Source organism: Onthophagus taurus, chromosome 7 (genome assembly GCF_036711975.1).
Source record: "Onthophagus taurus isolate NC chromosome 7, IU_Otau_3.0, whole genome shotgun sequence".
Classification (NCBI taxonomy): domain Eukaryota; kingdom Metazoa; phylum Arthropoda; class Insecta; order Coleoptera; family Scarabaeidae; genus Onthophagus; species Onthophagus taurus.
The window spans coordinates 37,208,701-37,236,231 of NC_091972.1; the positions used below are offsets into that span (position 1 = coordinate 37,208,701).

A 27,531-nucleotide genomic window follows, 5' to 3' on the forward strand; every position below is an offset into this window, starting at 1 on the left:
GTTCTTGTGCCCATTGACAAAATATTAATCGATTTTCAAAATCACCTCCATAAAGCTGTTGATACAATGAAATGTGGTATGGGTGATACTTGTTGCGCTTTAATATTCTTAAAATGCTGGCCTTCAACATTACGACGTCAATTGCAAGTCGTCGAGTACTAACTTGAGGATTTACCTCAACGCTAGCTAATACCGCAATTTCCTTTTCTTCCGTAGTCACAGTTGCTCGCCGAGTTCTTTTTCTTGATTCCACATTTCCAGTGTTAGTGAAATCATTCACAACTCTGTAAATGGTACTTCTCGAAGGCGTATTTCGCTCAGAAAAACGTTCTCGATACAAAACTTTTCTGCCACTTTCTCCATAAATAAAAGTCATTTCGACTTTTTCTGCCACACTTAGAGTATCCATGATTTAATGATTTAGTTTAAACATTTTGCCTTAATGTAATTTTTATGCAAATTTAGTTTTACTTGTTACATTTTAAAACAATTCAACCAATTAAGTCTCTGAAAGCGATATTCTGAAAATGCCGACATAAGCAGTTCCGCGAACTCTTGTTGTTCTTGCTAGATTATAAACGTTAGTTAATTGTTTCTGAAGAAGTTTCAATTTTTTTCAACAGATGTTTTGACGTTGTACTGGCAAAACCGCACAGTAAAATTTTTTCTTGAATTACTTTATTTTTATCCACAGATTCAGATTTTACAATAAAATATATGGGGTACCGTTACAAATTGGTCGTGACCTTCATATGACCTTGCAAATAAGGTCAAGGTCAAAAAATGTTATCGTCCTATGGCTTCCCCCTTCGCACAGAACAAGTTTCATTTGGTTCATTTTTATGTCAAATGAAGCGTTTTCGAGATAATCGCTTGTCTCACGTTAAATGGACCACCTGTATTGAGTTAGTCCGACAGAAATCGGTCCAAAGGCAAATTGAAATTAAATCTGTTAGTTTGCCAATTTATTCAAAGAAATAATATTACATAACATATTATTACAGTACAATCTATAACTAATTAGCATACTCAATATGCTATTTTAACCCAAACCAAACACTTATTATTCGATGGTAAATCATAAACCTTCAAAAGTTTTATCCCAACTTTATCCGCCAACACCTTCAAATCTTCAATATCCCTCAAACCCCATTCCGGATTTTGCGATCTTAACCCCCTATCAAAATCGATATTCGACTGAGGTTCAATGACTCCATTATTCGCATATGGCCCATACATAATCATCAAACCATCATCTTTCAAAACATCCCCGGCATTTTGAAACAATCCTTCCGTACATTTATAGGGACTTATATGAACCATGTTGACATTTAAAAGATAATCGAATTTTTCAACGGGGAGATTCCAAGTTTTCGATTTAGTTGTGACATCAATCTCTAAAGGAGGACGTATATTTTTCGTTGCGGTGTCTTCTATGAAAGCTTTGATGCTTTTTAATAAGCTTCCGTCGTATTCTGATGGTTGGAATTGTATGGAGGGAAAGTGTGGGGCAAAAAAGGAAACATGTTGTCCGGTTCCTGAAGCTATTTCTAGGAGATTTCCTGGTTGAGTTTCGTTTAGATGGTTTTGAAGAACTTTGAGGATGTGGGGTTTGTTTCTTTCGGTGGCTGGGTAAAATATTTTTTTACTGAAAATGAAAAAAATGAAGTAAGAATTTTTTTAACTATTTTGAAAATTAAAATTTAGGTAATATGAAAGTCAAATTGTTATAAACATTTTATTTTTTTAATACATTAATTAATTCGTGTAAAAGTACGTTTGTTTTTCTCTTTTCTTCTAATATTTCTTTTAAAGTGTTTCCTATATCAGTCACATTGGTGTTGAAGTCTGAGAATTTATCAACATTTTTTTCAGTCGAATGCTTCGTATTTTCTTTGTCTTCCAATATTTCTTTTAAAGTGTTATTTATATCCTGTACGTTAATATTTAAAATTGTTTGCAATTTTTCAGTACTTCCCCTTTAACCTAAAGTAACAAAATTCTTATAATAATCATAAACGTTAAAAAGTTTTTAGATTTGTATGCACGCACTTGTGGTAGATGTGGATAACAATGATACATCTTCGAAACATTGTGTTGTTATTTCTTCTATCGATACACATGATGTAGGAATAATTTTTGGTTCTTCAAAAGACATATCACTTTCTAATTTCATATTCATTTCTACCTCAACGGACTCCTTTGTCATTAGATGAAGTATTTGCCGTTGCATATCTGTCAATTTCACCACCGTATTTGGTCCAGCTTCGCAGTTTGTCGTTAACGCATTTATTTCTAGAGATTTCCTTCTTGTTTTATTTTTTAGATTCATCCAAACCTAAAAGTAATTGTGAGCAAAAAATATGTTTCTCATAATTCACCTACCTTCTGCCATTTTGTAGAATCTTTAACTGCACCTTCAATGTTATTCAATAAAACAGTTAATTCTTCCCATAATCTATTTCGTTCTTCCTTTCTTTCTATTCCTGCTACTTTACCTTGTAGAAATTCAGCGTGATCTGTCATAAAAGCAACTAACGCCGCTTTTTGAGAATAACTCATGTTTGCTTCGCGCTTCTTAAACTTTCTCATGGTTAGTAATTCTAATAACAAGGATACTAACTAAGATAGAAATTAGCCAAATAATGAAACAACTCAAAGTCACTAATCTTAATTAAAGCAGATATAACATTTTTTTTTGAAGTTTATCAAATATCAAGATGAAATTAGGTTAAGATTGTGCAAACAGATTTATGTGGATATTTCCTTCTCCAAAGACTTATAGACTATTACATGATAAGATAATATATTTTTTGAAGGAAAGGAGCTAAGTGGAGGACAAAGTTAAGGAGTTATTGAATATGGCTGAAAATACAACAAATAGATCCAAAATGATGAACATATAAAAGGAATCGTATGAAGTGTGATTTTATGGCAAATATGTAGAATTAGATGAACTAACATCGTATCTGGAAGGAATTTAGCTTATGTAGCTCATAAGCATGAAACTTTAGGGTAAGAAACCTTACAAAAACCATGTTTTCAACCATGTCTTAACAGTACCCCTCGAGCTCATAGAAATGTGATGTTCAGCAATGTTCTAAACTTGATGTAGGTACGCATTAGGTGCATAACACGTAAAACATTTTTGACCCATCGCTTTATATGCTCTTGATAACTGCTTGATAGTCTACAGCTGGATTTCCGGGTATTGTAACGCATATTTTATTACAGTTTGAACATAGACAATATCTCATACACTGTTGGACATAATTCACGAGCACACCTTATATAATCTGAACGCGTGAAGATAAATCCATGATATTTGCGGAGCACAAAGGTTTACTGTAGACGAGTTTATTCATCGAGTTTCGAGTTGTTCCGTCGCGGCATTATTGACTGAGCCGCTCTTCCAAGTGGAACATTCCGTCGCTATGGAGACCGAAGTGGATGGAAAATACCGGTCGTTTTTAGTGTGGTGTGAGGAACCACATTGTTATCGTACTCTGTGCGCAATGGATGGGCGATCGCGTTACTTAAGCGAGTTTGAGCGAGGAATGTTTGAGGGTATGCACATTGAGGGTGTATCGGTTATCGGCAATGGAACGGGCATGGCGAGAATAGTCTGAAGTAGGACATAGGTACCTACAGCCGCGGCCCCAGCACACGAGGATCGCACTCTTGTGCTCAGCGCTTTAGCGTCGTGTGCGTCCTCCTCAAGGCAACTTGGAGCTGTTTGGCCACCGGCAGGAGAAGGCGCATTCACTACGCGAACTGTATGGCGGCGTTTGGTAGATAGTGGACTGCGCGCGCGTCGTGCGATACAGCGGATTCCAGTAACACCCGAGCACCGCAGCATACGTCACGAGTGGGTCGACGCTAGGCATTAGTAGGTTGCCGAGTAGAGAGACATTTTGTTTTCCGACGAATCAAGATTCGAATTGAGCACCGGTGATGCGCGAATTTTAGTTCGTCGGTGACGTGGTGATCGTCTACTCGAGCAGTGCGTGCAAGAATGCCCTATCCACCGACAACCGAGCATTATGGTATGGGGTGCTATTACACATGGTGGACGTACACGTCTATATGCTGCGTGTATAGCAGACCATGACGGGTCAACGATACGTAGATGAGGTGCTACGGTCCGTTGTGCTTCCCTATGTTCGGCGGCGCCCAGGTCTGTTATACATGCACGATAACGTCCGAACGCACATAGGGCGTATTGTACAGACCTTTGTGGAAGAGCACCGTATAGGAATGCTTCCTAGGCCAGCTCGTTTTCCGGATCTGAATCCAATCGAACATGTTTGGGACATGACTGGTCGGAGATTTCTACGTTATCTAGCTTCCTCGGCTAACGTTGAGGAGCTATGGAGGCGAGTTGAGGTGGCATAGTTGGCCATTCCTTTTGCTACAATACAGCGACTTATAGACTCCATGCCACGTCGTGTAGCGATGGTACGCGAAGCTCACGGGGGATACTCTCGCTATTGATGTTTCTCCTCCCAGCAGAGTTGTGCCGCTCTCCATGTGAGAGTAAGTTACACTACTTTAGTACTACTTCCATACCAAATTTTATTGCGCTAAACACACGCGTTCAGATTATACAGGGTGTGCTCGTGAATTATTTCCAACAGTGTATTTAATAAATAATTTTTAAAATCAAGCTTTGGATTCTGCGTAACTTTCCTAAGTAGATATCTGAAGTTGCTCCACAAGCAATAATGCTGTATCTCAAATTTGCCTCAACCATTGCAAAATAATATGTCTTCATGAAAGCGCTAGGCACATGCAGTGACATTTTTGTGATCAAGAACATTATTGATCTTAGTTTTTTGCACATATTACCAATATGCACATTCCACCTGAAATACTAATCCACCGAGATATTTCATAGAACTAACTTTAGTAGTCTTAGGACAATCATAATCAATTTGCTGACAGAAGTCGTTGTGTATCAGAACGTCAGGGACTTTAAGTTGTGAATCAGCGTGTATGGAGAAAGTGATAAAACTAGTTTTCTCAAAGTTGAGGAACAGTTTATTGGTATCAAGCCAATTTAACAAAACTCTCATATCGTCTCTGGCTAATGATAAAACATTTGAAACTATGTTGTTCTACTTCCAAAAGATCATTGTTATAAATTAGGATCAAAAGTGGGCCCAAAACTGTACCTTGGCGTACTACACAGGATAGTTTTCCATGTGGACTGTAACTAGAATTTATTTTTACTTTCTGAATTCGATCTTGTAGGTAAGATGGAAAAAGTTGAAGTGAAAGACCGCTTATGCCATAATGTTCAAGTTTAGCCAATCAAACGCTTTACGCAAATCTAACAATATCTCCATAGTACAGAGTGAATCATCGAGACTACTCTAGCATCTGATAGTTTCTGTGCTTAAAATCTTCGTTTTTGAACTTGCTGCATTATTCATATTAGTACCACATAGCTTAATCCTTCGGGCAAAACTCATGCCATGGATTGGTATCATTTGAAAGAAATACATAGCATTTCTATGTTCGTATTTCTCCTGATTTCCAGGCCATAATAGTTTCGGAGTTGTTTGAACGCAGTCAGTTTCAAACCACTTTTACCATATGAGGCAGTTCCAATTGTTAGCCTTTATATCTTTCCGTTTAAGGCTCCGTAAATTTTCGCAGCTGATCCATACCTTTGCCGTAAATTAACTTAATATTCAGATCATAATACCATTACTAAATACAGTTTCTAATGAGTGTCATCCTAATGGTTGGTATGATTCATAGTCGCCATGTTACCTCTCAATCGTCTTGGCTACTAATTGTACATATCTTCCTACCGTATATAACCACGGGTAATAATGTGATAGGTTATCACATTATTACACTTATTCTTTAAGTTCATGGTGGAACCAAGGTACGTAAACTCCTGCATCACTTCCAAATTCTCAGTGCCGATTGTAAGATTCGAAGAGAAGCATCCCTAATAGTCTTTTCCAGGCATATTTTAAACATTAAACATGGCAGCGCGCCTCTATGACGTAGTTACTTACTTTTATATTATCTAAGTTATTATTTTGCATTTTCTGACGCATCTGACATTCCTTATTGTCACTGTTACCAGATCCACCAGTTGTTTCTTGATGTTGAGGCTATATAGGGCATCAATGTAATACCTCTATAATTTTCACACTTCAACAGGTTTCTTTCTTATGGATAGGACAGATGATCCCCATTCCACTTCACGGGCAATTCTTCTATATTTTTTCCATATTTGCTCGTATATTAATGTTACTGCCAAATCAGTTGACCTCCTCGCTGTTTAGGAGTTTCGCAGGGATTTTATTGCTGCCAGGTGACTTATTACTTCTTAGCTTTTGAAGGATTTCTTTTATCTTTGCTGGGGTTGTTGTTTTCTATTCCTCGTTATTTATAAGTATTGATAAAGACATTTTGCCGATCGCGCGAAAACAAAAAACGATAGCGGTTTAGAGTTTTCTGCATTAGCATTTTCTTATAAAACGAGATCATGACATGTAAGCTACTTTTTTTCTATCTCTTTTAGATTGTGAGACATCGAATCGGAACACCTGTACATGTTTATGTTGTTTTGAAACAATATCAGTGTCAATGTTCTTTGTGTCGTTTATTCTGCTTTTACTTACTACTAATACGTCAGCCAGTATTTTCTATAAGCGTCAAACTCTTCTTTATAAGGGTGGCCGTTTTAGAATTTTTGCAAGAACTTTCTTCCCAGTGTTCTCTGATAATGGCAGTATTTTTGACTTTTTATAAAAACGTCAGTGTCAATTATCCTATTTTCTACAAATATTTGAGAGTTCTTTGTTAGTATCAACTCTTCTTATGCTATTCTTCTCTCTCCAGTGAAACTTTTTGTCATATGATCGTGTTGACTTTTTTGTAAATCTTCTCATTTCTAGAAAGATTTCTCTACCAAGGATTTTACTCACTGTATGTATGTAAGTAAATAAGATAACTTAAAAGCGCCATTAGCTATAGTAACGAAATATATGAAATTTAAGTGTTGTTAACATTTTACAGAACATTTCTATTAACTTCTATTAACTATTCTATTCTATTAACTATTGAACTTCTTCTATTAACGATAATGGTTTTGACTGCTGTGTAGGAGCCTCTTACTTATTCTTCTAAAGAAATTTTAGAGTATTTTGTTATGACCACTGTTGTCCTCTTCGTACAAAAGCTTCTTGTCGGTGTAAGTGAATATCATTTTGCAAAAAGACAAACAATTCTGCCAGTGTTTCTATACGCACTAGAAACCTTCCTTCCACTTTTCTCGGATAACTGCCATTATTTTTTATTACTTTAAATTTTTGCAAAAAGTTTTGTGTTAATGTTCAAATTACAAAGTTCTGCGTCCCTTTCTGCAAACATTTCTACCTCCATTCTTTAATAGTGTCAATATTCTGGCCATTTTGCACAAACCTGTGTGTTCGTGTTATTACAGTAATTTCAATATGTAGTTGGGTTGTTGCAGCAGCTACTTTGAAAATCCACTTATTTTTGTGCAAAAATTTTTTTCTTGGTTCTTTATTAGTGCTAATTAGTCATCTCATTTAGCAAACACGATTCACAATTTTTACTTGCTCTATAGGCCTCTACAGACGGACGTTTATGTCCGCGGTGATGTATGCACATTCAAAAACGTACATACAAAAACGTTAATGTGTATGCAGAAGAACGTCACCTGTTTGAGTGCACACTCAAAAAGAACGACGCACAAAACTTCTGTCGGCTGTCGGGATTCGCTCTCAAGTCTCAACGTGTGGATGTAAATTGTGCGACGTTCATCAGTAGCGTCCAGTGCCCAGGTAAGTTCCATGTTTATGAAATTTGATTCGCAAATTTATTGTTTTGTAGAATGTCTGATTGTAGAACACTCTCTCGTGACTTCCTGCGTGAATTCATTGAAATGTACAGGGAACTGACCTGTCTGTGGCATATAAAAACCAAAGCATATTTGGATAAAAATAAAAAAAGCGACGCCTACAAAATGCTGATCAAGAATCTGCAGGTTGTTCAGCCAAATGCGACCAAAGCTTCATTTATTACTAAAATAAATAGTCTTAGAGGAGGTTTTCGTAGGGAAAATAAGAAGGTTCTAGACTCCAAAAGAAGTGGTGCGGGTACCGATGAAGTTTATGTACCTTCACTGTGGTACTATGACCTACTGCTGTTTCTCCGAGACCAGGACAAACCTAGAAAGTCGGCTTCGAACATCCCTAGTGATGACGACGACAACAATGTGGTAGCAGACGAAAGTAATGAACGGGAAGGAAGGTGATAGTGTTGCTGAGACTGAGAGAGAGGTAAGAAAAAAAATTAAAAGTAGTCGTTGTTTACTTTATTAATGAACCCTTAATTGTTGAAAATAATTATTTAGTGACGTATACAGACTGTAGCTGTCACTATATCATTCTTTCTTGCCACGATACAGCTCCTTCTTCATTAAAATACTGCATAAATAATTGTCGCACTTGCTCTGCTTCACTGCCAAAGTTCCCACCATGGCTACGTTGCAGGTGGGCAAGGTGACTTGGATTAGCTCTCAGACCTGATTGCAAACTTCCTTTTTCGAAATCAGAATCAGGTGGTGTGTATATGTTGGGGCAGCTTCGTTTTAAAAAATTATGAAGTACACAGCAAGCCAGTACCACTTTGTCTATTGATTCTAAGCGTATCCGGATAGGAGTGTAAAAGATTTGAAATCGTGCTGCTAATATGCCAAATGTATTTTCAATTTTACCTCATGCCCGTGCCAATCGGTATTTAAAAATTTTTTTGTCATGATTAAGATCTTTCTGCCCATAGGGCTTTAGGAAATCAGAACGTAATGCAAACGCTTCATCACCAATGAAAACGAATGGCAGTTGTCTTTGACTATTCTGTGGATTTACTGAGTCTGGTAGATGCAAAGTTCCGTTTTTCAGTTTCTTATAAAACTTAGTATGTACAATAACTCCTCCATCGAATATTCGACCATTGATACCAAAATCGCACATTATGAATTCGTAATTTGCATTACATATGGCCATAAGAACTAAACTGTTGTAGCCCTTGTAATTATAATAATATGCTCCGCTACCTGGTGGCGGTATTATTTGAACGTGCTTACCATCTACCGCCCCCACGCAATTAGGAAAATTCCAAAGTTTCTCAAAGCCTTCAGCAATAGTTGTCCATTCCTCTTCTGTTGTAGGGAACTGAAAATGATTCCAAGCAGAACTTGGAAAAATTTCCGAAAATACGAAAATTATAACAGAAATAATCCAACCAACAGGACGCAGCAACACCTTTAACCATCACGATTTGAACCAATTAGCAACAAATAACTTAACTTATCAGTTTCCTTTTGAATCTTCGGCTGAGCAAAATACGACTTCAACGTATTTTTCTGGATATAGTCTCACATGATTTGTATGAACAATTAATATATATTTTTTTTAATACCCAATCATGCTTCTGTTACTTTCTAAAATAAATGTTTTTCTTACCTTCATGTATTCTTTATGCAGCACTTCATATATAGCTTCACATGTTTCCGGAATTATTGTACATAAGGATTGTGCAGATATTGCAGTGGTAAATTTCAAATCTTGGTAGTTTCGTCCAGTCGCTAAATATCTTAGGGTTGCAGTTAATCGTTCGTGTACCCTTATTGCCGGTCTCATGATTGTATTTTGACGTTGTATCAATGGAGTTACCATCTTCAACAGTAGCGAATAAGTATCTTCGTCCATTCTAAGATAATTACGCCAATCATCCGGTTCTATTGTCAATTCTGCCAATAGGTTAATGTGAGAAAACCTTTGCCGTTACAGAAGCCAATTTTTACACCACACGCGGCGAGTTTTATTTTTTTTATTCTTGATTTTGAGCACATTAGCGCACGCCACTGCTGCCAACGCTAAGTCAACCACTTCCTTGGACATCGTTCAGCCACTAAGCAAAACTGCGGATTTTGTACGTGCGTCTGTATGCTGACCTAGCATACGTTTTTGGATGTGCAAACATCAACGCGGGCATAAACGTCCGTCTGTAAAGGCCTTATCAGTGTCAATGTTTTAATCTTTTTGCACTAACTTCTATATCACTCTTACACTACACGTACTATGTATTATCTAATACTATATCTAGTATATATCTAGATATTTAAATAAGTTGAGTTCCGATTTCAATAATAGCACTAAAAAAGTGTATTCGAAGCCTAACATTTTTGCATTTAATACGAAAACGGTGGTTTTTATCATATTCACTAAGAGTGATAAACTAAATTCTAAACTAAATTTACTATTAGAAACTACAAAAATAAATGTAGGGTTATGATAGAATAAAAAAGTTCTGAGCAAACAAACTTTAGGAACAGCCTGTATATCATTGTTCCCGCGTATCAATGCAACTCAAAAATTGTCTAATGATTTACGTGGTATTAGTTTACACTGTGCCAAATTTTACCGCTTTACCATAAATAGTGTTTAAGATATTTAGAAAAATGTGTTAAAATTTCCTTACTTTGGTGGCTTGTATCTTTGCAATTTGAGGACTTTTAATAATTTTTTTTTACATGAACCGTCATCATTTTCACTCTAGTACATGTGGTTACATTTGTTCCCCGAGTCACCGAAACACCCTGTATATAAACGTTGTCTAAACTATTTTACTTGAATCCTAAAGAGTGATTTTTAAACAAATTTCAACATCTCACGATTTTTCATACATGGCTCACGAGATTCTGTGTGTAACCTGGCAACCCCGATCTTAGCCTTTCTAACTAAAGATGGTGTTCCGCTATTTTGTATTACTGTCAAAAGTGTTCCGCCACCACGAAAAGGTTCAGAACCACTGGGCTAGACAGTCAAAAATTGGTATAGTTTTTCCTTGGATATCCTTAAATAGAGCGATATTGTTAATTGATGAGTTTTCAAGTGATGAAGTAGTGTTATCTTAGCAATTTGGTGATTTACAGCGGCTTGACCAACAGAGAATTTGTGCACAACATTTTCTACTACCAATGATAAATTTCTTTTATTGACCGGCTGTCCTACTTTACTTCGTGGCATTTTCTAAAAACATAAAGTCATACTTAAACTAAATTTAGAATTTTTCGCCATTTTTGAAGGGGCGTAAACTAAGGAACGAAAACTGTCATAATATCTCAAAATCTAAAACCGAAAAATTTTTTTTGACTACGTCGTCAAATTCTCTGTAAAAACGTGTCCATATAATGTCTTAGTTATAATACTTCACCTATAATAATAACCAAGATAATTACATTTGCGTGTTTTACGATATTTTCAATTTTGGCCTCTAGCGGAAAAACAAAAGACGATAGCGCTATGAGGTTTTCGGCATTAGCAGTTTCTCGAAAAACGAGATCATGACATGTCAGCTAGTTTTCTTCTAACTGTTATAGTTTTCGAGTTAGCCTATTCGGACATCGAATTTGAACCATCCTGTACATACTTTGCCACTTATGTGGGATACCATGAATAGTATATCTTTATTTTAGTCGTAATAAACATTTCGATATAGAATTTCAATATAATTGTGTAATCAGAAGTTGTATTTAATGCTGTAATTCAATCGCATTTTCATAGTTTTATAATACTTGATATTGTATCATCTATCAAAGGATGTTTAAATATTATTATCAATGTCATATAAAACCGTGAATTTTGTGAATTGTAATATGTATTATATTAACAAGCAAGTTAGATTTTTATTCTTTATCCATTAAAAAATATTCTATACCTTTTACAGTATGATTTCACACTTATGAAATATGATTTCACACTAGCGAAAACAGATTTCATACAAATGAAATTTGATTTCACACTAACGAAAACAGAATTCACACAAATGAAATTTGATTTCACACTAGCGAAAACAGATTTCATACAAATGAAATTTGATTTCACACTAACGAAAACAGAATTCACACAAATAAAATTTGATTTCACACTAGCGAAAACAGATTTCATACAAATGAAATTTGATTTCAAACCAATGAAAACAGATTTCACAATTAATAATTAATAATTAGATATTGGTTTCATTAATATTTAAATAAATATTTGGCAAATATCATTTTTAATTTTGAATGAAAATTATTTGACATTTTGTGACAATCATAAAAATATATCATAAGTTTTGATTTTACATTTGCAATGTCTCGTGTTAAATATAATAAAATATCAATTAGTGATAGAGAAAGAATTATAAAAGCACACGAAGAAGGCAAAGATTGGCGAGCTACAGCTACAGCTTTAGGAGTGAACGTTCGTACTGCTTATGAATGGTTGAAAAAAGATCAATCACTTCCAAAAAAGAAAGGTGGTAATGCTTCTTCCAAAAAGACCGCCGCAATTTCCGATGCATTGGTTAGATGGATTGAGGAAGATTCTACAATAACATTGAAAGGCTTATGTGATCATGTTAGCAATGAATTTCAAGTTAACGTTTGCCAAAACACAATGAAAAACTGGTTGGACGGGCAATTATTTTCACTTAAGGCACTAAGACCACAAATAGTAAATATGAATAATGAGGAAAACAAAGTCAAGCGTAAAGAGTATGTAAACCAAATATTACAAAGTCGAGCAAATGGTAGAACTCTTATTTGGATCGATGAAACAAATTTTAATTTATATTGTCGGCGAAAAGAAGGTAGATCCAAAATAGGTCATAAAGCACACGTAATTCTTCCGGCTTGTAAAGGAAGCAATTTACATTGCATTGGGGCAATGAGTGCGATGCGAATTATCTCATTTGAACATAGAAGAGGATCCTACAAAGCTCACGACTGTAAACAATGGCTGCGTCGCTTAATAGCAACTTGCACTGCGGATGGCATCGAGAAGCCAACATTTATTATTGATAATGCTCCTGTACATTCAAATCTTGAATCTGAACTTGAACCCGAAGAAGATATAGAAATAGTACGCCTTGCTCCATATTCTTATTTACTAAATCCGATTGAGTTGTTATGGAGTAGTTTCAAATCTTCCGTAAAAGTGCAAATGCAAGAAAGAATGCAAGAAATATTGAATTACAGACGCGTTAATAATCAAGGGTTAACACTTCATGAATATAGAATGCGCATCTTAGAAGAAATTTCAGATAGAGCAATTCAAGAAGTTCAACAACAACACTTACTAAGATATTCGAATCATGTAGAACGTTATTATGCAGCAGCACTACAACAAGAAAACATTCAAGAAATATAATTAATAATTTATTGGTTGCTAGATTGGTTGTTAAATTTAATTTAATAATTTTTTGTTATAAATAATGTTCTAATTAAATATTTAAATACTGTGAAATCTGTTTTCATTGGTTTGAAATAAAATTTCATTTGTATGAATTCTGTTTTCGTTAGTGTGAAATCATATTTCATTTGTATGAAATCTGTTTTCGTTAGTGAGAAATCAAATTTCATTTGTATGAAATCTGTTTTCGTTAGTGTGAAATCAAATTTCATTTGCATGTAATCTGTTTTCGCTAGTGCGAAATCAAATTTCATTTGCATGTAATCTGTTTTCGCTAGTGCGAAATCATATTTCATAAGTGTGAAATCATACTGTAAAAGGTATAGATTCTAGATCAAAAAAAAAAGAGTACTAACCTCATATTTTTTCTTAAAGGTGATAAGAAAACTTTAGGGATTATTCTAATCTGAAAAAATAAAAAAAAGTTGTTTATGAATTCCATAAATATTTTATTAATTAAAGACTAATAATAGTATCACATAAATAAATCAAAAAAAAATTAATTCCTTTTCATATCTTCCCTCTTTGATTTAGTTTTATTAACATGCGATAAAGCAATACTATGTCCAGTTTTCTTCAAATGATCGAATAATTTATTTTTGGTAGGAAATTCATTTTTACATTTAGCACAACACAAATCAGTATTAATTTCTTTTTTAATTGCACCATTCGAACCGGAACTTTCTTTATTAACTTTGTTCTTCTTCCGTTTTTCTTTTTTAATCTTCAAAGGGGCATCTTCATTTTGATCCTTTTCTGTATCAATTGAATCATTTGCATTCAAAGTTTCATTTTCCATATCAATTTCAACTTCATATTCAGTTTCAGGAACAAAAACATTTTTATTTTTTTTACTTTTATTTTTCTTTTTCGATTTTTGTGGAATTTCTTCAATTATTTCTAAATCAGATTCAACATCTTCGAATTCTTCCTCATCTTCCAACATAATTTCTTTTAATTTAATAACATTTTCTTTATGTTTTTTACTAGTTTCGTGATTCCTAAAGGCATTTGGATTTTTAAACATTTTATTACAAGCGGCGCAATATAGATTATTTAATTCCTCTTCATTAATTTCATCATCTGTGTCTGTTGAAACATCACCGAATTCTTTTCCTAAATTTTTTTCAAGTTCTTCTAATTCTGATTTAACATTATCAAAATTCATCCATTCAGCTTGGTTACCTGAGTCATTTAATTGTTTAATTCTTTCTAATTTTTTTTCTTTTGTTAATCTTTGTTGTTTTTCCCTCTTTTCAACTTTCTTAGCTTCTAAAATTTTCCTGTAAGCTTGAACCCTTTTATCTCTTTTTCTTACAAAAGCCACTAAATTCCTAATTTCCTCATTTCTTTCTCTCCTCGCTTTCTGTCGAACCTTCTCATTTTCTTTCTCAGCTAATTTAGCAGCTCGTCTAGTTCCAATTCCTCGTATATCAAATGGGTCCAACCAAGTAAACGTTTTTTTAGTGCTATAAGACATCCAATAATCATAAAAAGGACCTACAACATCATCATAATCACTCGTAGAGTTCCCAAATTGAGGTAAATTAATAAATTCGTCTTTATTATCCATAAATTTCATATCTTCCTCATTTATCTGACTAAACACGTTTCCATAAACTCCATAAAACCCATCTTTGTCATCCCCATATCCATTAAAACAAGACGTTGTAAAATAAGGGAAAACATCTAAGCTATCGTCTTGATAATCAGAATTGGCCCCATATAAAATCGAATCTCGATGTTTATCATACCAAGCACGTTCTTGACGATCACTTAAAACATCATAAGCTTGTTGAACCAACTGGAATTGTTCTTTAGCTAATTCTGTATTTTCCAGGTTTTTATCTGGATGCCATTTTAAAGCTAATTTTCTATACGCAGTTTTAATTTCTCCGTCGTCTGCTTCAGAATCAACTTGTAAAATTTCGTAATAACACTTCATTTTGATTTTGTGCACGTAATGAGGGAATAACCGAACAAAAATTTTATCGCAAAACTTATCTGATGATGGTGTGAAGTTTTTCAGGTTACGTTGGGTTTTCACACGGAAGTTAGCCGCGAATGAAGCTCATTTTAAAGAAAATTATGTGATTTTATGCACTTACCGGTTGAAATGTTGAAGCGGCCACGATTGGAAATGTGCATCAAAGATTTTTACGGGAAATAATTACATTTTCCTTTTGGAAAATGTAAAAGAAAACACTCAGCAAAACAGTTCGGATCAAGTTTGAGATGACAGTTAAAAGATGGCGTTATTAATTATTGTATATTTATTTCTTTTCATGAAAATAGTTAATTTTTTTATAATATTGAAGAGGGTAAAATTATAATTGTGAATAATATTCAAGAAAGAGTTTTATTTATGTTGTTAAATGTTAAAAAAAATAAATTCAGCTGCAGATTTAAAATGATTATTAAAAGATGGCGCTGTAATCAATGTGATAAGTCAAGGTCCGTTGAGTAAACATCCTGTATTAGGTCTCTATAAAACTCCCTATAAACACTGTTATTATGAATGTATCCCCCCGCAAAGGCCTTGTTGTGACCAGCACCAGGGATATTTGATAGGAGAACCCAGGAGAACCACAAGGAGAACTTAGGACTGATTGTATGAAATCCCACCGTAAGATGGCACTAGCGTCTATACTGAAATAATTTAATTAAACTAACAATTTTATTATTAATAGTCGGAATGATGAGAGACAGCAATAACAATTATTACCAGTATCATTCTTTTAATTTAAAAAGAATAGATTCCAATTTGTGGTATATTTTTAAATTTGCCGCTAACTTCAACTTTAAAAATTATGCATTATTTGACAGGCATCTGAGGAATTCCCAACCAGTCGGAATGTTAATTGGAGCCACATAATGGCTCCAAACACTTTCCAAGCAGTTATTCTGTCGTTGGAGCTTTTATATATAAACCCAATCCACCCTGTATTCTAGTGGTTCGGATCTTAGTTGAATAATTCCAAAATATCCCCAACAGATGGCGCCACATGCCATCTATGTAATTGTCATTTCTATGTTTTTATTTATACAGTGTATTTCACTTAAGAAGCAATACACAAAAATATAAAGATATTAAAAAAAATGCGAGATAATCGTAAAGAATTCGAATTGTTTTAAAATTAATAAAAATTAGGTTAGAATTGATAAAAAATCGAATTAAAATTTTATTATTTTAAGGTTATCCAACTTGACTCGGTTACCATGGTGATTAAGATCCAAATATTGCAGTTGCTTGTCAAAATTGACGTTGAATTTAAGTTTTTTAATGAAAAACATAATTAATTGGATTTAAAAGTTGTATTTAATTCAAAATGGGTAAATGGATGAAATTATAAGCAAGGTAAGTGGACTCAATCAAAAAAAAAAAAAAAATTTAGATCAATAATTAAAATGTACAAGAATTTAGGGTTAAATAACAATTAAAACTAGAACTAACACTAGACCTAGAACTGGAATGTTTTAGGTTTAGCCTGGCGTCTTAGAGGAATGTTTATAGATAATTTGTAAAGAATTAAATTCCCTTTCTGACAGGCTAAAAAAATTTTAAACGCCCCATGTTTAAAATATGGGTCTACTTCCGGTTGATCGGAAGTGGCGGCCATATTAGATTCTTTTCAAAATAGATTTATGATGTATTCTTTATTAAAAAACCTTTACAATGAGTTCAAACATGATGCATTTATCTCGAAAAACAACAAAGTTGCAATAAAAAATATTAAAGTTGGCAACATTGAAATTAGCAACATAATTTTTAAATATTAATATCAACCTTAATTTTTCATTTTTTATTGTATTTTTGTTTTTGTGATAAATTCTAAGACATTTTATAAAAATTAAGAATTTGTCAAAATGACATTGACATTTCAAACCGGAAGTTGCTTATATCTCGGCTAATATTGGAATTAAACGTATCATGTTTAGGCTCATTTTAATAGTTATTTAACCAACAAGTCTATTAATGAAGGCGATTAATTATCGAGATATTTTAACGCGTGAGCGAGCGAAGCGAAGCGAACGCGTTAATTATTGAGATAATTAATCGCATTTTAATATACGAGTTAGTTACAATATTTTTCCGTTGACCGTCTTTTCAACCAATTTCTCCCAATTCTGTCACTGGCAAAATAACCTCACTTTTAATGTGTCATAATTTATTTTTGTAGTCTTACCGAATAGATATAGTGGTCGGTTGGGTCGGTATTACAAATTTCATTGGAGAATATTTATTAAATTGACTACTATTTAGTTCGGTCGGACTTTCTTAAAATCGTTTATTAATAGAAAATCGTTTATTAATAGGTGTCATTAATGAATGATTTTGTATACATTTATAAATCATATAAATACACGGTCGACGGAAAAGGATTTTTCACGACGATTACAAATATGTCAAAATTGAGGTTGACATTTTAAATGTGAAGTTAGTTATCATATGTTAGACAAATGGACAACTTCATGGTGTTCTTTTATGATGTATTCTTTATTGGAAAAAAACATTAAAATGAGTCTAAATATGATGTTGCTAAATATCACTATGTTGTACTACTATATCTTTATTGCACTAAAACTAGAACTAACGCTAGACCTAGAACTAGAAAAATTCGACTAGATACTTTCTAGTTCTAAGTCTAGTGTTAGTTCTAGTTTTAATTGTTACTAAGCGTTAAATTGTTGTCTATTTTTACTGAAATAGAACTAACATTAGATCTAGAACTAGAATCATTCGGGTTTAGCCGCACGTGTCTAAAGACGGTTAAACCCGAATGTTTCTAGTTCTATATCTATTTAGTGTTCGGAATTCGAGGTACTTGACGTTCTCGGATATCTAGATTCATGTTATTAGTTAAATTTTCAATTAACCGTTTCAATACTGCTGGGATATATTAAATATATACATCCCAAAGAATGTTTGAAAAATACTGGATGGGATTTGTTAGTAGGTACTTCTGGCTTCACTTTATGTGTGAGTCACATTTAGTTTAAATTACGAACACGTGTGGCTCCTATCAGCAGATTTTACACAATTTTTTAGTATGAAACGTCCACTGACTGAAAAAGAATTAGTTGAGATTGCGGAAAATTTGTCGGATATAGAGGCTGATCCCTACTATGACAATGATGATAGTATGGATGAGGACTACGTTTGTTCCAATGAGTCTGAAAGTTCAACAACTGACGAAGAATCAAAGCCCGAAGATCAACACCACCAAGAAAATGAAAGCAGTGATAGTAACGAAAGTGACGATCATGGTGTTCCAGTTGTTTTACAACCTACCGCGAATCCCGGTCCTATTTCAAAATTTATTTGGAAAAGGAATATCTTGTCTTGAAATGCTAGAAAAACCAAAGAAGAAAGCGATTCAAAAATTCACCAGGAGAAATCAACGTAATTCTGGATGTGCGCTGGTTATGTCTTATAACCGTGTGCCATCAATTCATCTGTATTGGTCGAGAAATAAATCACTTCAGAATCTAGCAATAACAGAAGCCATATCCAGGGATCGGTTTATGCTTCTCATGTCGAAACTTTATTTCAATATTCCAGAAAAGCAGGTTTTATCCTGCTTGAAGTACACCTTTTTAAAAACAAGAACAGACAGTACATTTCAATTCATCTATGAATCGATGACGAAATTCAAGGAAAGGTCTAGTCTAAAATAGTATCTCCCTTTGAAGCCTACTAAACGAGGGATAAAGTTATGGACGTGACACTGTAACAGGATATGTCTATGATACAAATATATATGTAATATCTAGGCGAAAGGATTATACTAAAATTGGCCGAAACTATAAAATATCTAAAAGTTTCTAGTTAAGGGTCTACTGGTAATGCTGGTATTAATTCTAGTTTTAGTTCAAATATTGCTCCAAAACCCCACTTAGAAGTATTGCAATATAACTCGGTTTTAACATCATTTTGATAAATTTTAAAGATAGGGGCTTCTGGCAAAATGAAGGAGAGGTTCTTGAGTTGCTTTTGAGTTGTTCCAAAACAGAAATGTTCATCTTCTTTCAACAAATCACTTAACGGCTTGGCTATCTGAATAATTTTTGGCAAATTTTCATAAATAACCAGTAAGACCCTTTTGTGACAGCTTCTATTTTTCTAGGAGACGGTCGAATGCATTGATGCATTGATGTCATAACCTCTATTTCAGACTTTAAAAATTCCCTTTTTTCCAATTATTCTCTATTCCGTGATCTTCAGGAACCTCTAAAACTTTTTTCAATCTTTCCAACGTCCGCATCTCGTTCTCAGCTAAGATTATGATATCATTCATCTATGTTAAAATGATTTAATCTTTTTATCAAATCATTGAAGGTGTTGTTGTGCATACAACAACAATAAACAGTATGTTTAACAATACAAAAATAATAATAATAATACTAACACAGTAGGGACCCGCTCAATAATGGGTCCAAACGAAAACCATATTAATAGATGGTTATGAGAAACAATAACATTTTTATATACAGGGTCATCCACGACGACCGTCCATTAGAACTTTACAGGGTTCTGGCCAAAATACAAATTTGAAAATTCAGATTTAAGTATTATCAATTGCGTTCTCTTCGACTAAAATATTTTCAAATATCTAACACTTCCGGTTATACCGGAAGTCGCTACCTACTTTATTTTTTTAAATGGAACATCCTGTATATTTTTACATATTTGGATTTGTCTGTTTTCAAGGTTTATGAATGACTTTACTTTTTGCAATTTGATTCGGCCATTCTCGAGTTATTCGAATTTTTCTAGAAAAATCTGCTCCAGCAGACATTTGTTCAAAAAATCAGAGTACACTCGATTTTTGGGGTATCAATTTAGGATTCAGAACATGCTTAAGCAACATGATGGAGTATGTTTTGGTGCCGAGTATGGCTGTCTAGAACGTTTGGTAACTTTACTATGGCACGTTACCTTTTCGAAATTTGGAAGTACCATAACTTCATTTCTTTAAATGGCACCCCCCATATTTTATTACTTAGTCGTCTTCGGTGTCTCATTTTACATCTTTTATATCCCATATGTCCTATACCTAACATTTATAGTTTGGGAGATAATTAGGGTTTTTTTGAAAAATGCACACATATCATATCGATATTTAACCTAGTGTGCCATGAATACCTAGTGTGACCTAGTGTATAACCATATGAACTGGCCTTTTGAAAATTTGCAGACTTCTGTGTTTGATGCCAACTTTTTACTAAAATATTTTCAGGTTCATTTTCAGGGTGCTTGCGGTTACACCGGAAGAGGTGACAATTTTCATATTTCAAATGGAACACCCTGTATTTCATTACATTTTTGAAATTTTTGTTCAATTTTAGGCCCCTGTATGTTGCAGCCGACACGTACGCGCAATTATTTGGTTGCACTCTCCATAAATTATTATCAAATTCAAATAATCCTCATTACTAAATTCCAAACGTGGCTTTCTTGAGAACAGATCACTACAAAAAGTAACCTAGTCATCACACCAACAGAAATAAACCATAGCTTTAGCAAATGTCAAACTGTTTACTCTTTCCTTACTGATCCTCTGATAATACATAACCACAACAACATTCCCAACACAAAATTTTTTTTCCGGCAGTCAAAGTAGATGATTTATAAATTATAAAAAGTAACGTTGTAGTTGACATTTTTGATTGAAAAATGTTATAAAACTCAGGGTGTTCCATTTAAAATATGAAAATTGTCACCTCTTCCGGTGTAACCACAAGTACCCGGAACCTGAAAATACTTTAATATCGATATTTGTGTGCATTTTTCAATAAACCCTAATTATTTCCCAAACTATAAATGTTAGGTATAGGACATATCGGATATAAAAGATGTAAAATAAGACACCGAAGACGACTAAGTAATAAAATATGGGGGGTGCCATTTAAAGAAATGAAGTTATGGTACTTCCAAGTTTCGAAAAGGTAACGTGCCATAATAAAGTGACCAAACGTTCTAGACAGCCATATTCGGCACCAAAACATACTCCATCATGTTGCTTAAGCATGTTCTGAATCTTAAATTGATACCCCAAAAATCGAGTGTTCTCTGATTTTTTGAACCTATGTCTGCTGGAGCAGATTTTTCTAGAAAAATTTGAATAACTCGAGAACGGCCGAATCAATTTGAAAAAAGTAGAGTCATTCATAAACCTTGAAAATAGGCAAATCCAAATATGTAAAAATATATAGGGTGTTCCATTTAAAAAAATAATGTAGGTGGCGACTTCCGGTATAACCGGAAGTGTTAGATATTTGAAAATATTTTAGTCGAAGAGAACGCAATTGATAATACTTAAATCTGAATTTTCAAATTTTTGTATTGGCCAGAACCCTGTAAAGTTCTAATGGACGGTCGTCGTGGATGACCCTGTATAGTCCGAAATAGATAGTTCTGATAGGTCCTTTCGCTTCAATCTTTTAATAGTTGCCCAACGCTACAGATTTTATGCAAGTCGGTTTGGATGAATTTTCAGCCTTTGCAGGTACTTGGAACTGCGCTGGGCAACTACTTCTTTTACAGTAAACATATTGAGGTTGAATATGCGTCATTTTGTTTAACGAAAAAGTATCTCTCCATCACATATGATTATCCAATACTGGATAAGGTAGATACGTTTTACGTTTGACTATAAGATCGTCACGCCATACTCTGTCGAAAGCCTGTGATATGTCTAAAAAAGCTGCTGTACAACATTTTTTGGCCTCTAAGGCATCTCTAGCTGATCTCACTACTCTGTGCACTTGGTCTATAGTAGCATGCTGTTTTCTAAACCCAAATTGATAATTAGGAATTAACTTTTTGTTTACTATGATGCTCTGCAGTTTCTTCAATAAAAGCTTTTCGAACACTTTAGAAAGCAATGGAAGTATACTTATGTCACGTAGCTCGTTATTTTATTTGGTTTCAACACCATAGTTATCTGGGTCACCTTCCATTGTATCGGGAATGATCTTTCTTGCGATTGCGTTGAAAATAAGCAGTATCATTCGTAGCCCATGCTCAGGAATATAATTAAGAATCAATCCGGTTATAAGATCGTAACCGATTTCTTTACTTTTAGGGAATCAATGAGTGTTTTAAGCTCAGATAATTTAAATTTTTGTTCCTTCCAAACCTGGACAGTTTATATAAATTGGTTGCATTTGGTATCTACGAGATTGGACCATTATCTAGGTTTTGTTTACATTGACCTCCATCCCTACTGTACTAGCCACCAATTTAATCTCCTTATAGGCTTCCTTCATTTCTAGGCTTCCTATACATTTAGCATCTATTTCACAGAATGCCTCATGACATATTCCAGGACTAAATTGAGTACTGCAAAACTGTCGCCCTGCTTCAATTCCTGACTACTTATAAAACTATCTGTAAACTTATTTTGGATTTCAACTTTATCGACAATCTCACTTATAGTTAGCATAACTAATTTAACTAGTTTTGCTGGTATTGTAAAGCTCGATAAGATTATTCTTAGATTATTTATATCTTATTTATCGTATGCTTGTCGAAAATCGATAAAGCACATGTAAATGGGATGGAAGGTGTTTCTCACAAAGTGCGAGATCAGGAGTTTCACAAAACATTGTTGTTGAAATGATGATGTTGAAAATGAAAATGTGTTCATAAATCATTATTGATATACTATTTAATTAAGAATTTCAACAAACATCGTATAAAATAATAATTTAATTACTTAATCTAAATATCACCAAATATACTTAAAAATAGCTACTACTAAAAACAATATTTACAATAACTTTTTAGATATCAACTTATGATTACCACTTTCAGATAATTTTTTCTGATGAATGTTTCTTTGTATAACCATGCTTATTCGAATTAATATAACCGATAGTAAAAAGTTAAAGGCCATAAATATCAACCTTTCTGGCCAAGAAAGAACCGCAAACATTCCATAAAGCCATCTGCTTGTTTGATAATATGTAAAAAAGAAGCTACAACAAAAAAAATTAATCACATAAATACATCAATACAATCAAATAACTTACTTAACGTTGTATGCTAAGCAAAAAATTAAAGCCCCTTTTACTGCATCCTTAAATGAAGGCAACTTTTTGCAGAAGAAAATTTCTGCTAACAAAACGAACAAGATGTTGGTATGAATGCAATGATTTATCCACGATGGAAGTAGTTCATCAGCTGCACTTGGTAACACTAATTCCCTATTAATATACCAAACTGTCCAAAAAATCGAAGCCACTAACATTCCAGTTGGAAATACCCAAGAAGTAAAAACGAAACTTCGAATATTTGAGATTACTTTTTGAGTTTTTATTAATGATTTTGTTTGTGGAAAGATTTTCAATAGATGATATAAACACACCATTCCCAAATAAAGAGTTTGTAGAACCTAAAATTAATTAATTAGAAACAAATCTTTAAATTAATTAAATATTAACCAAAATGAATTAAAACTTACAAAGTTCCAACAGGTAAAGTATCGATATTTATAGTTTTGCATATCGGTAACTTGGACGTATTTTGATTTGGATAAATCAATTTGGGTGTTTAAATAAATTGAGGCGAAGGAGTGATGGGCAAATAGTAATGTATGGACCCAAACTTCTAAACGTTCCATCTAAAAAGATTCAATTTTTAATTAATTAAATTAATTCATAAATAAAAATTTATAGTTAATAATTTGAATGTTTTAACTTACTTTTAGAGAGTTAGATTTACAAATGAAAGATAATGAATGTGTCATTTTCTTTATATGATGGATGAATAATTGATGTTTTCATATTTTTTCGATTAAGGATCAAAACAAAACTATTAGTATGGAAATTTTTTACATTTATACAATTGTTCTATGAAAACTAATTTTATGAAATCATCATCAATTTTATGGTAAAAAAACGTTTATAATTGCACTTTTTAATTACTTACTTTGTTTCTATTTTTTGGTGTTTCCATTTTATAAATTAACACGTTTTAATCGATCAACACTAATTAAAAGCAAAAACGGTATAATCGAAAATCTTTAGGGTTTCTTCTTTTTATATACGCACCATACCCAATTACGTAGATTTTATTATCATCAAATAGAAGGATGTAGTCTGTAATCAAAATACGCTTTAAGGTCAATATTTCGTTATTAATTACAGCCATCCTTATTATTATTATTTTTATCGTTATATTCCTTAAAACGATTGGTTTGTTTTTGAAAAATCGCTTCGAGAGATTTGATAAGTGTAGACGCGATCGCATCCGTAAGTGACGCAATTCGAATTTTTATTTGTCTGTTAGGAAATGTGTTGGCGTAGATTTAGACGAAAAAAATAAAATAAAATATTTGGAGTGTGTGATTATTTTGTTTGTTAAAGATTTATTTAAAAAATCGTTTATAACAAAGAGAGTGATTAAAAAATTCGTACGTAAATTGAAGAAAAGTGTTTATTTATGTTATCTTGCAAAAAAAAACGATAATTGACTCCTTCAGACAAAATATTATTGATGAATCATACAAATGATATTTAATGGAACGAAATAATTGCTGCTAAATCATTAAAAAACGTTTAATAATGCATAATTACTTGAATCACTTGAATTAATTAATTACCTGTGGTCTTTGATACTATATATAACAATTTCACATTCGGTTCCTAAACAGGAACTTATTATCTTGATGAACGACTTCAATGCCAAATAGGCAGATAAGCACATTGAACCTCATGGACTGGAATATTTATCACAAACGAAAGGATAATCTCAAAAGAGAAGATTACACTAGTCTACAAAAAAAAATATATAAAATGTACATCTGACGCCACTGTATTTTTCTTATGTAGTTTCGTCCCCTAAACTCAAAAAGCACATTTAAAATTTTTTCTATGGATACGTTTTGGAGCTATGAATATTTTTTTTTTTTTAGAGGTACTTTGACTATTTGCAGCATATCTCGAGTTAGAGATGACCGATCTGGTGGTGCTATTCATCAAATTAAAGAGTATCGTATAGCCAATAAATGGTATTAATGCTTATTCCAATCGGTTCGGTAGTTTTAAAACAATGGCCCATAATATGTGAAAAAAAGGATTTTTTTGGACAAAATGTGAACCAAAAATTCATTCAATATCCGTGTAGAGTCGCAGAAAAATTCTTTTTTACCTTCTACGTAAAGGTTGCTCTTTTTAGAAGACAATAAGGTAGGCAGGATGAGAATCGGTGGAGAAATTACCAAAAATTATGATCTTCTATATGTGAGAGCACAGCTTTTTCTTGTACAAAAAATTCCGCGCAAATAGACCGTTAGAAATTTTTAGGTTTCATGTTCATACGTTTCTGAGATTTTACGTGTAGGAGATATTCATCCCAATCTTTCGATTTAAAATAATTTCAAGATGGCTGCCACATCTAGTGTACCGGAAGTAGCCTACAACTTCGTTATTTTAAACGGAATGCTGCAATTTTTATTGGATATTTGAATTGAAAAACGCTTTTTTTAATCAAAAATGACAATACAAAATTCACTCGCAAAAAGAGAAACGCAAAAATTTCATCTTATTTTTTACATACAGTTTGTACTTTTACAATAGGAAGACAGTATTTACGACCAAAGCCTATAGAGAAATATCGAAATTATGATCATTTGTGAGTCAAAGTGCCAACATACAGCTTTTCCTGTTTCTGTAATTTTTCTCAAAAAGCACGAAATACAGTTCTTCATTCAGTTTATTTTGATTGTAACACTTAGGTATTTATAAAATAGTATGCACAAGACTTAGAAATAAGTTTGCCCCCCGCTTTGCCTTCTGTTTCTTTGAGAATCCGTCTCTCTTATGAGGAACCAGATATAGTCTCCCATCATTCTTTCATCCCAAATTCCCTGATAACGCCGCTCAATGTTCTTCATTTGTTGGTGGAATCTTTCGCCATGTTCGTCACTTACGTCACCAAGATTCTCCGGGAAGAAATTTAAGTGTGAGTGTAAAAAATGAATTTTTAGAGACATATTTACACCTGTTGGAAAAAATTAAAATAAACTTAAACGTATAACTGAAAATAATGAAATAACGTGTATTTGTAAACTGCCTGCATCCCCATAGCTTTTGAAATGTACATCGAAATTAAATTCAGAATAAAAAACGTGTCATTCCTTCATTGTTTTTTTATTCTGAATCAAAATGTCTCTTAACTCGGAACCTGCAGGGATGCCGGTACTTTACGGATACCCGGAATAATAATAATAATGATCTATACCCATTTTTGCATAATTCCGAAGCAAATTTTCAACAATTGTCTCGTAATTCGGGCTTTTATTGTTTCCAAGAAAATCAGAAACAATTAACTGAAACGAATTCCAGGCTGCAGCTTCAACGGATGATAAATAGGTTTGAAATTTGTCATCTTTTAAAAGTTCTTTTATTTGTGGACCGTTGAAAACACCTTCCTTGATTTTTGCGAATGAAAGATTTTCAAATAAGGTTCTTAAATAAGCAAACGCTTGGCCTTCTATATCCAGCGCTTTCACAAAATTCTTGAAGAGTCCAAGTTTAATATGTAATGGCGGTAGAAGGATGTTTTCTTTTTTAATAAGAGGCAAGTATTTAATGTTGCCCTCGCCGAGGGTGTGGCTTTTTCTTTCAGGCCATTGCTTCCTCTTATAATGGTGTTCCCTTGCGCGACTGTCCCAAAGACAAAGGAAACAACAATATTTCGTGTAGCTGCTTTGTAAACCACATAACATGCCTGTGACTTTTAAATCGGCACAAACTTTCCAGTCATGGTCTTCGTAATTAAGAGATTTTACTAGTTTAACCATTGTTTCGTACGATTCTTTGGTATTTACAGCATGCGCGATCGGAATTGATGGTTTTTCATTTCCATTATGCAAGAGAACTGCTTTCAAACTACTTTTATTGCTATCAATAAATAACCGCCACTCGTGTGCATTATAAGGCTGGCCAAGCTCCTCGAACAAACCGGGAATGTCTTTGCAAAAGCATATGTTATCAGTTGACGTATAATACTTTGTGTAAGGCCTGTCACGGTCTCTGTAATATGTTACTTTAACACTCGTATCCAAAAAGTGATATTGCTTCATACGGGATGCATGTAATTCTGCTTTCTCCTTTGAAAGCTCCAAGTCTCTCACCCAATCATTCAGTTCTTCCTGTGTTAGAAGATGCTGTTCATGCTGTCCTTGACATTCAGTTAAATCACTTCGGAAATCTGACGTATCAGTACTTGAGG

At 33.5% G+C, this 27,531-nt stretch overlaps 4 protein-coding genes and 1 long non-coding RNA gene across 5 annotated transcripts; 1 reads left to right on the plus strand and 4 right to left on the minus strand.

Annotated features, from left to right (window-relative positions):
- Nucleotides 1–952: 952 nt before the first annotated feature.
- Nucleotides 953–15,488, minus strand: LOC111424489 (UPF0585 protein CG18661). The gene is made up of 3 exons (XM_023058040.2): nt 15,398–15,488; nt 13,646–13,695; nt 953–1,648 (listed from the first exon to the last, which is right to left on the minus strand). Exons 2-3 carry the CDS (start codon nt 13,648–13,650, stop codon nt 1,030–1,032), a joined length of 624 nt encoding a protein of 207 aa, XP_022913808.2. The 5' UTR covers nt 13,651–13,695; nt 15,398–15,488; the 3' UTR covers nt 953–1,029.
- LOC111424482 (uncharacterized) lies at nt 1,725–6,833 on the minus strand. The gene is made up of 4 exons (XM_071198160.1): nt 6,645–6,833; nt 2,386–2,603; nt 2,053–2,338; nt 1,725–1,986 (listed from the first exon to the last, which is right to left on the minus strand). Exons 2-4 carry the CDS (start codon nt 2,590–2,592, stop codon nt 1,982–1,984), a joined length of 498 nt encoding a protein of 165 aa, XP_071054261.1. The 5' UTR covers nt 2,593–2,603; nt 6,645–6,833; the 3' UTR covers nt 1,725–1,981.
- On the plus strand, nt 7,761–15,399 carry LOC139430823 (uncharacterized). Its single transcript, XR_011641195.1, has 3 exons — nt 7,761–7,832; nt 7,882–8,330; nt 15,311–15,399. It is a non-coding gene; the product is annotated as an uncharacterized lncRNA (long non-coding RNA).
- LOC111424474 (dnaJ homolog subfamily C member 21) lies at nt 13,646–15,361 on the minus strand. Its single transcript, XM_071198159.1, has one exon. It carries the CDS (start codon nt 15,232–15,234, stop codon nt 13,789–13,791), a length of 1,446 nt encoding a protein of 481 aa, XP_071054260.1. The 5' UTR covers nt 15,235–15,361; the 3' UTR covers nt 13,646–13,788.
- Nucleotides 15,489–22,988: 7,500 nt separating the features above from the next.
- On the minus strand, nt 22,989–24,343 carry LOC111424519 (androgen-dependent TFPI-regulating protein-like). The gene is made up of 4 exons (XM_023058078.2): nt 24,226–24,343; nt 23,759–23,917; nt 23,328–23,689; nt 22,989–23,273 (listed from the first exon to the last, which is right to left on the minus strand). The coding sequence occupies exons 1-4, from the start codon at nt 24,250–24,252 to the stop codon at nt 23,066–23,068; spliced, it is 756 nt and encodes a 251-aa protein (XP_022913846.2). The 5' UTR covers nt 24,253–24,343; the 3' UTR covers nt 22,989–23,065.
- Nucleotides 24,344–27,531: the final 3,188 nt, after the last annotated feature.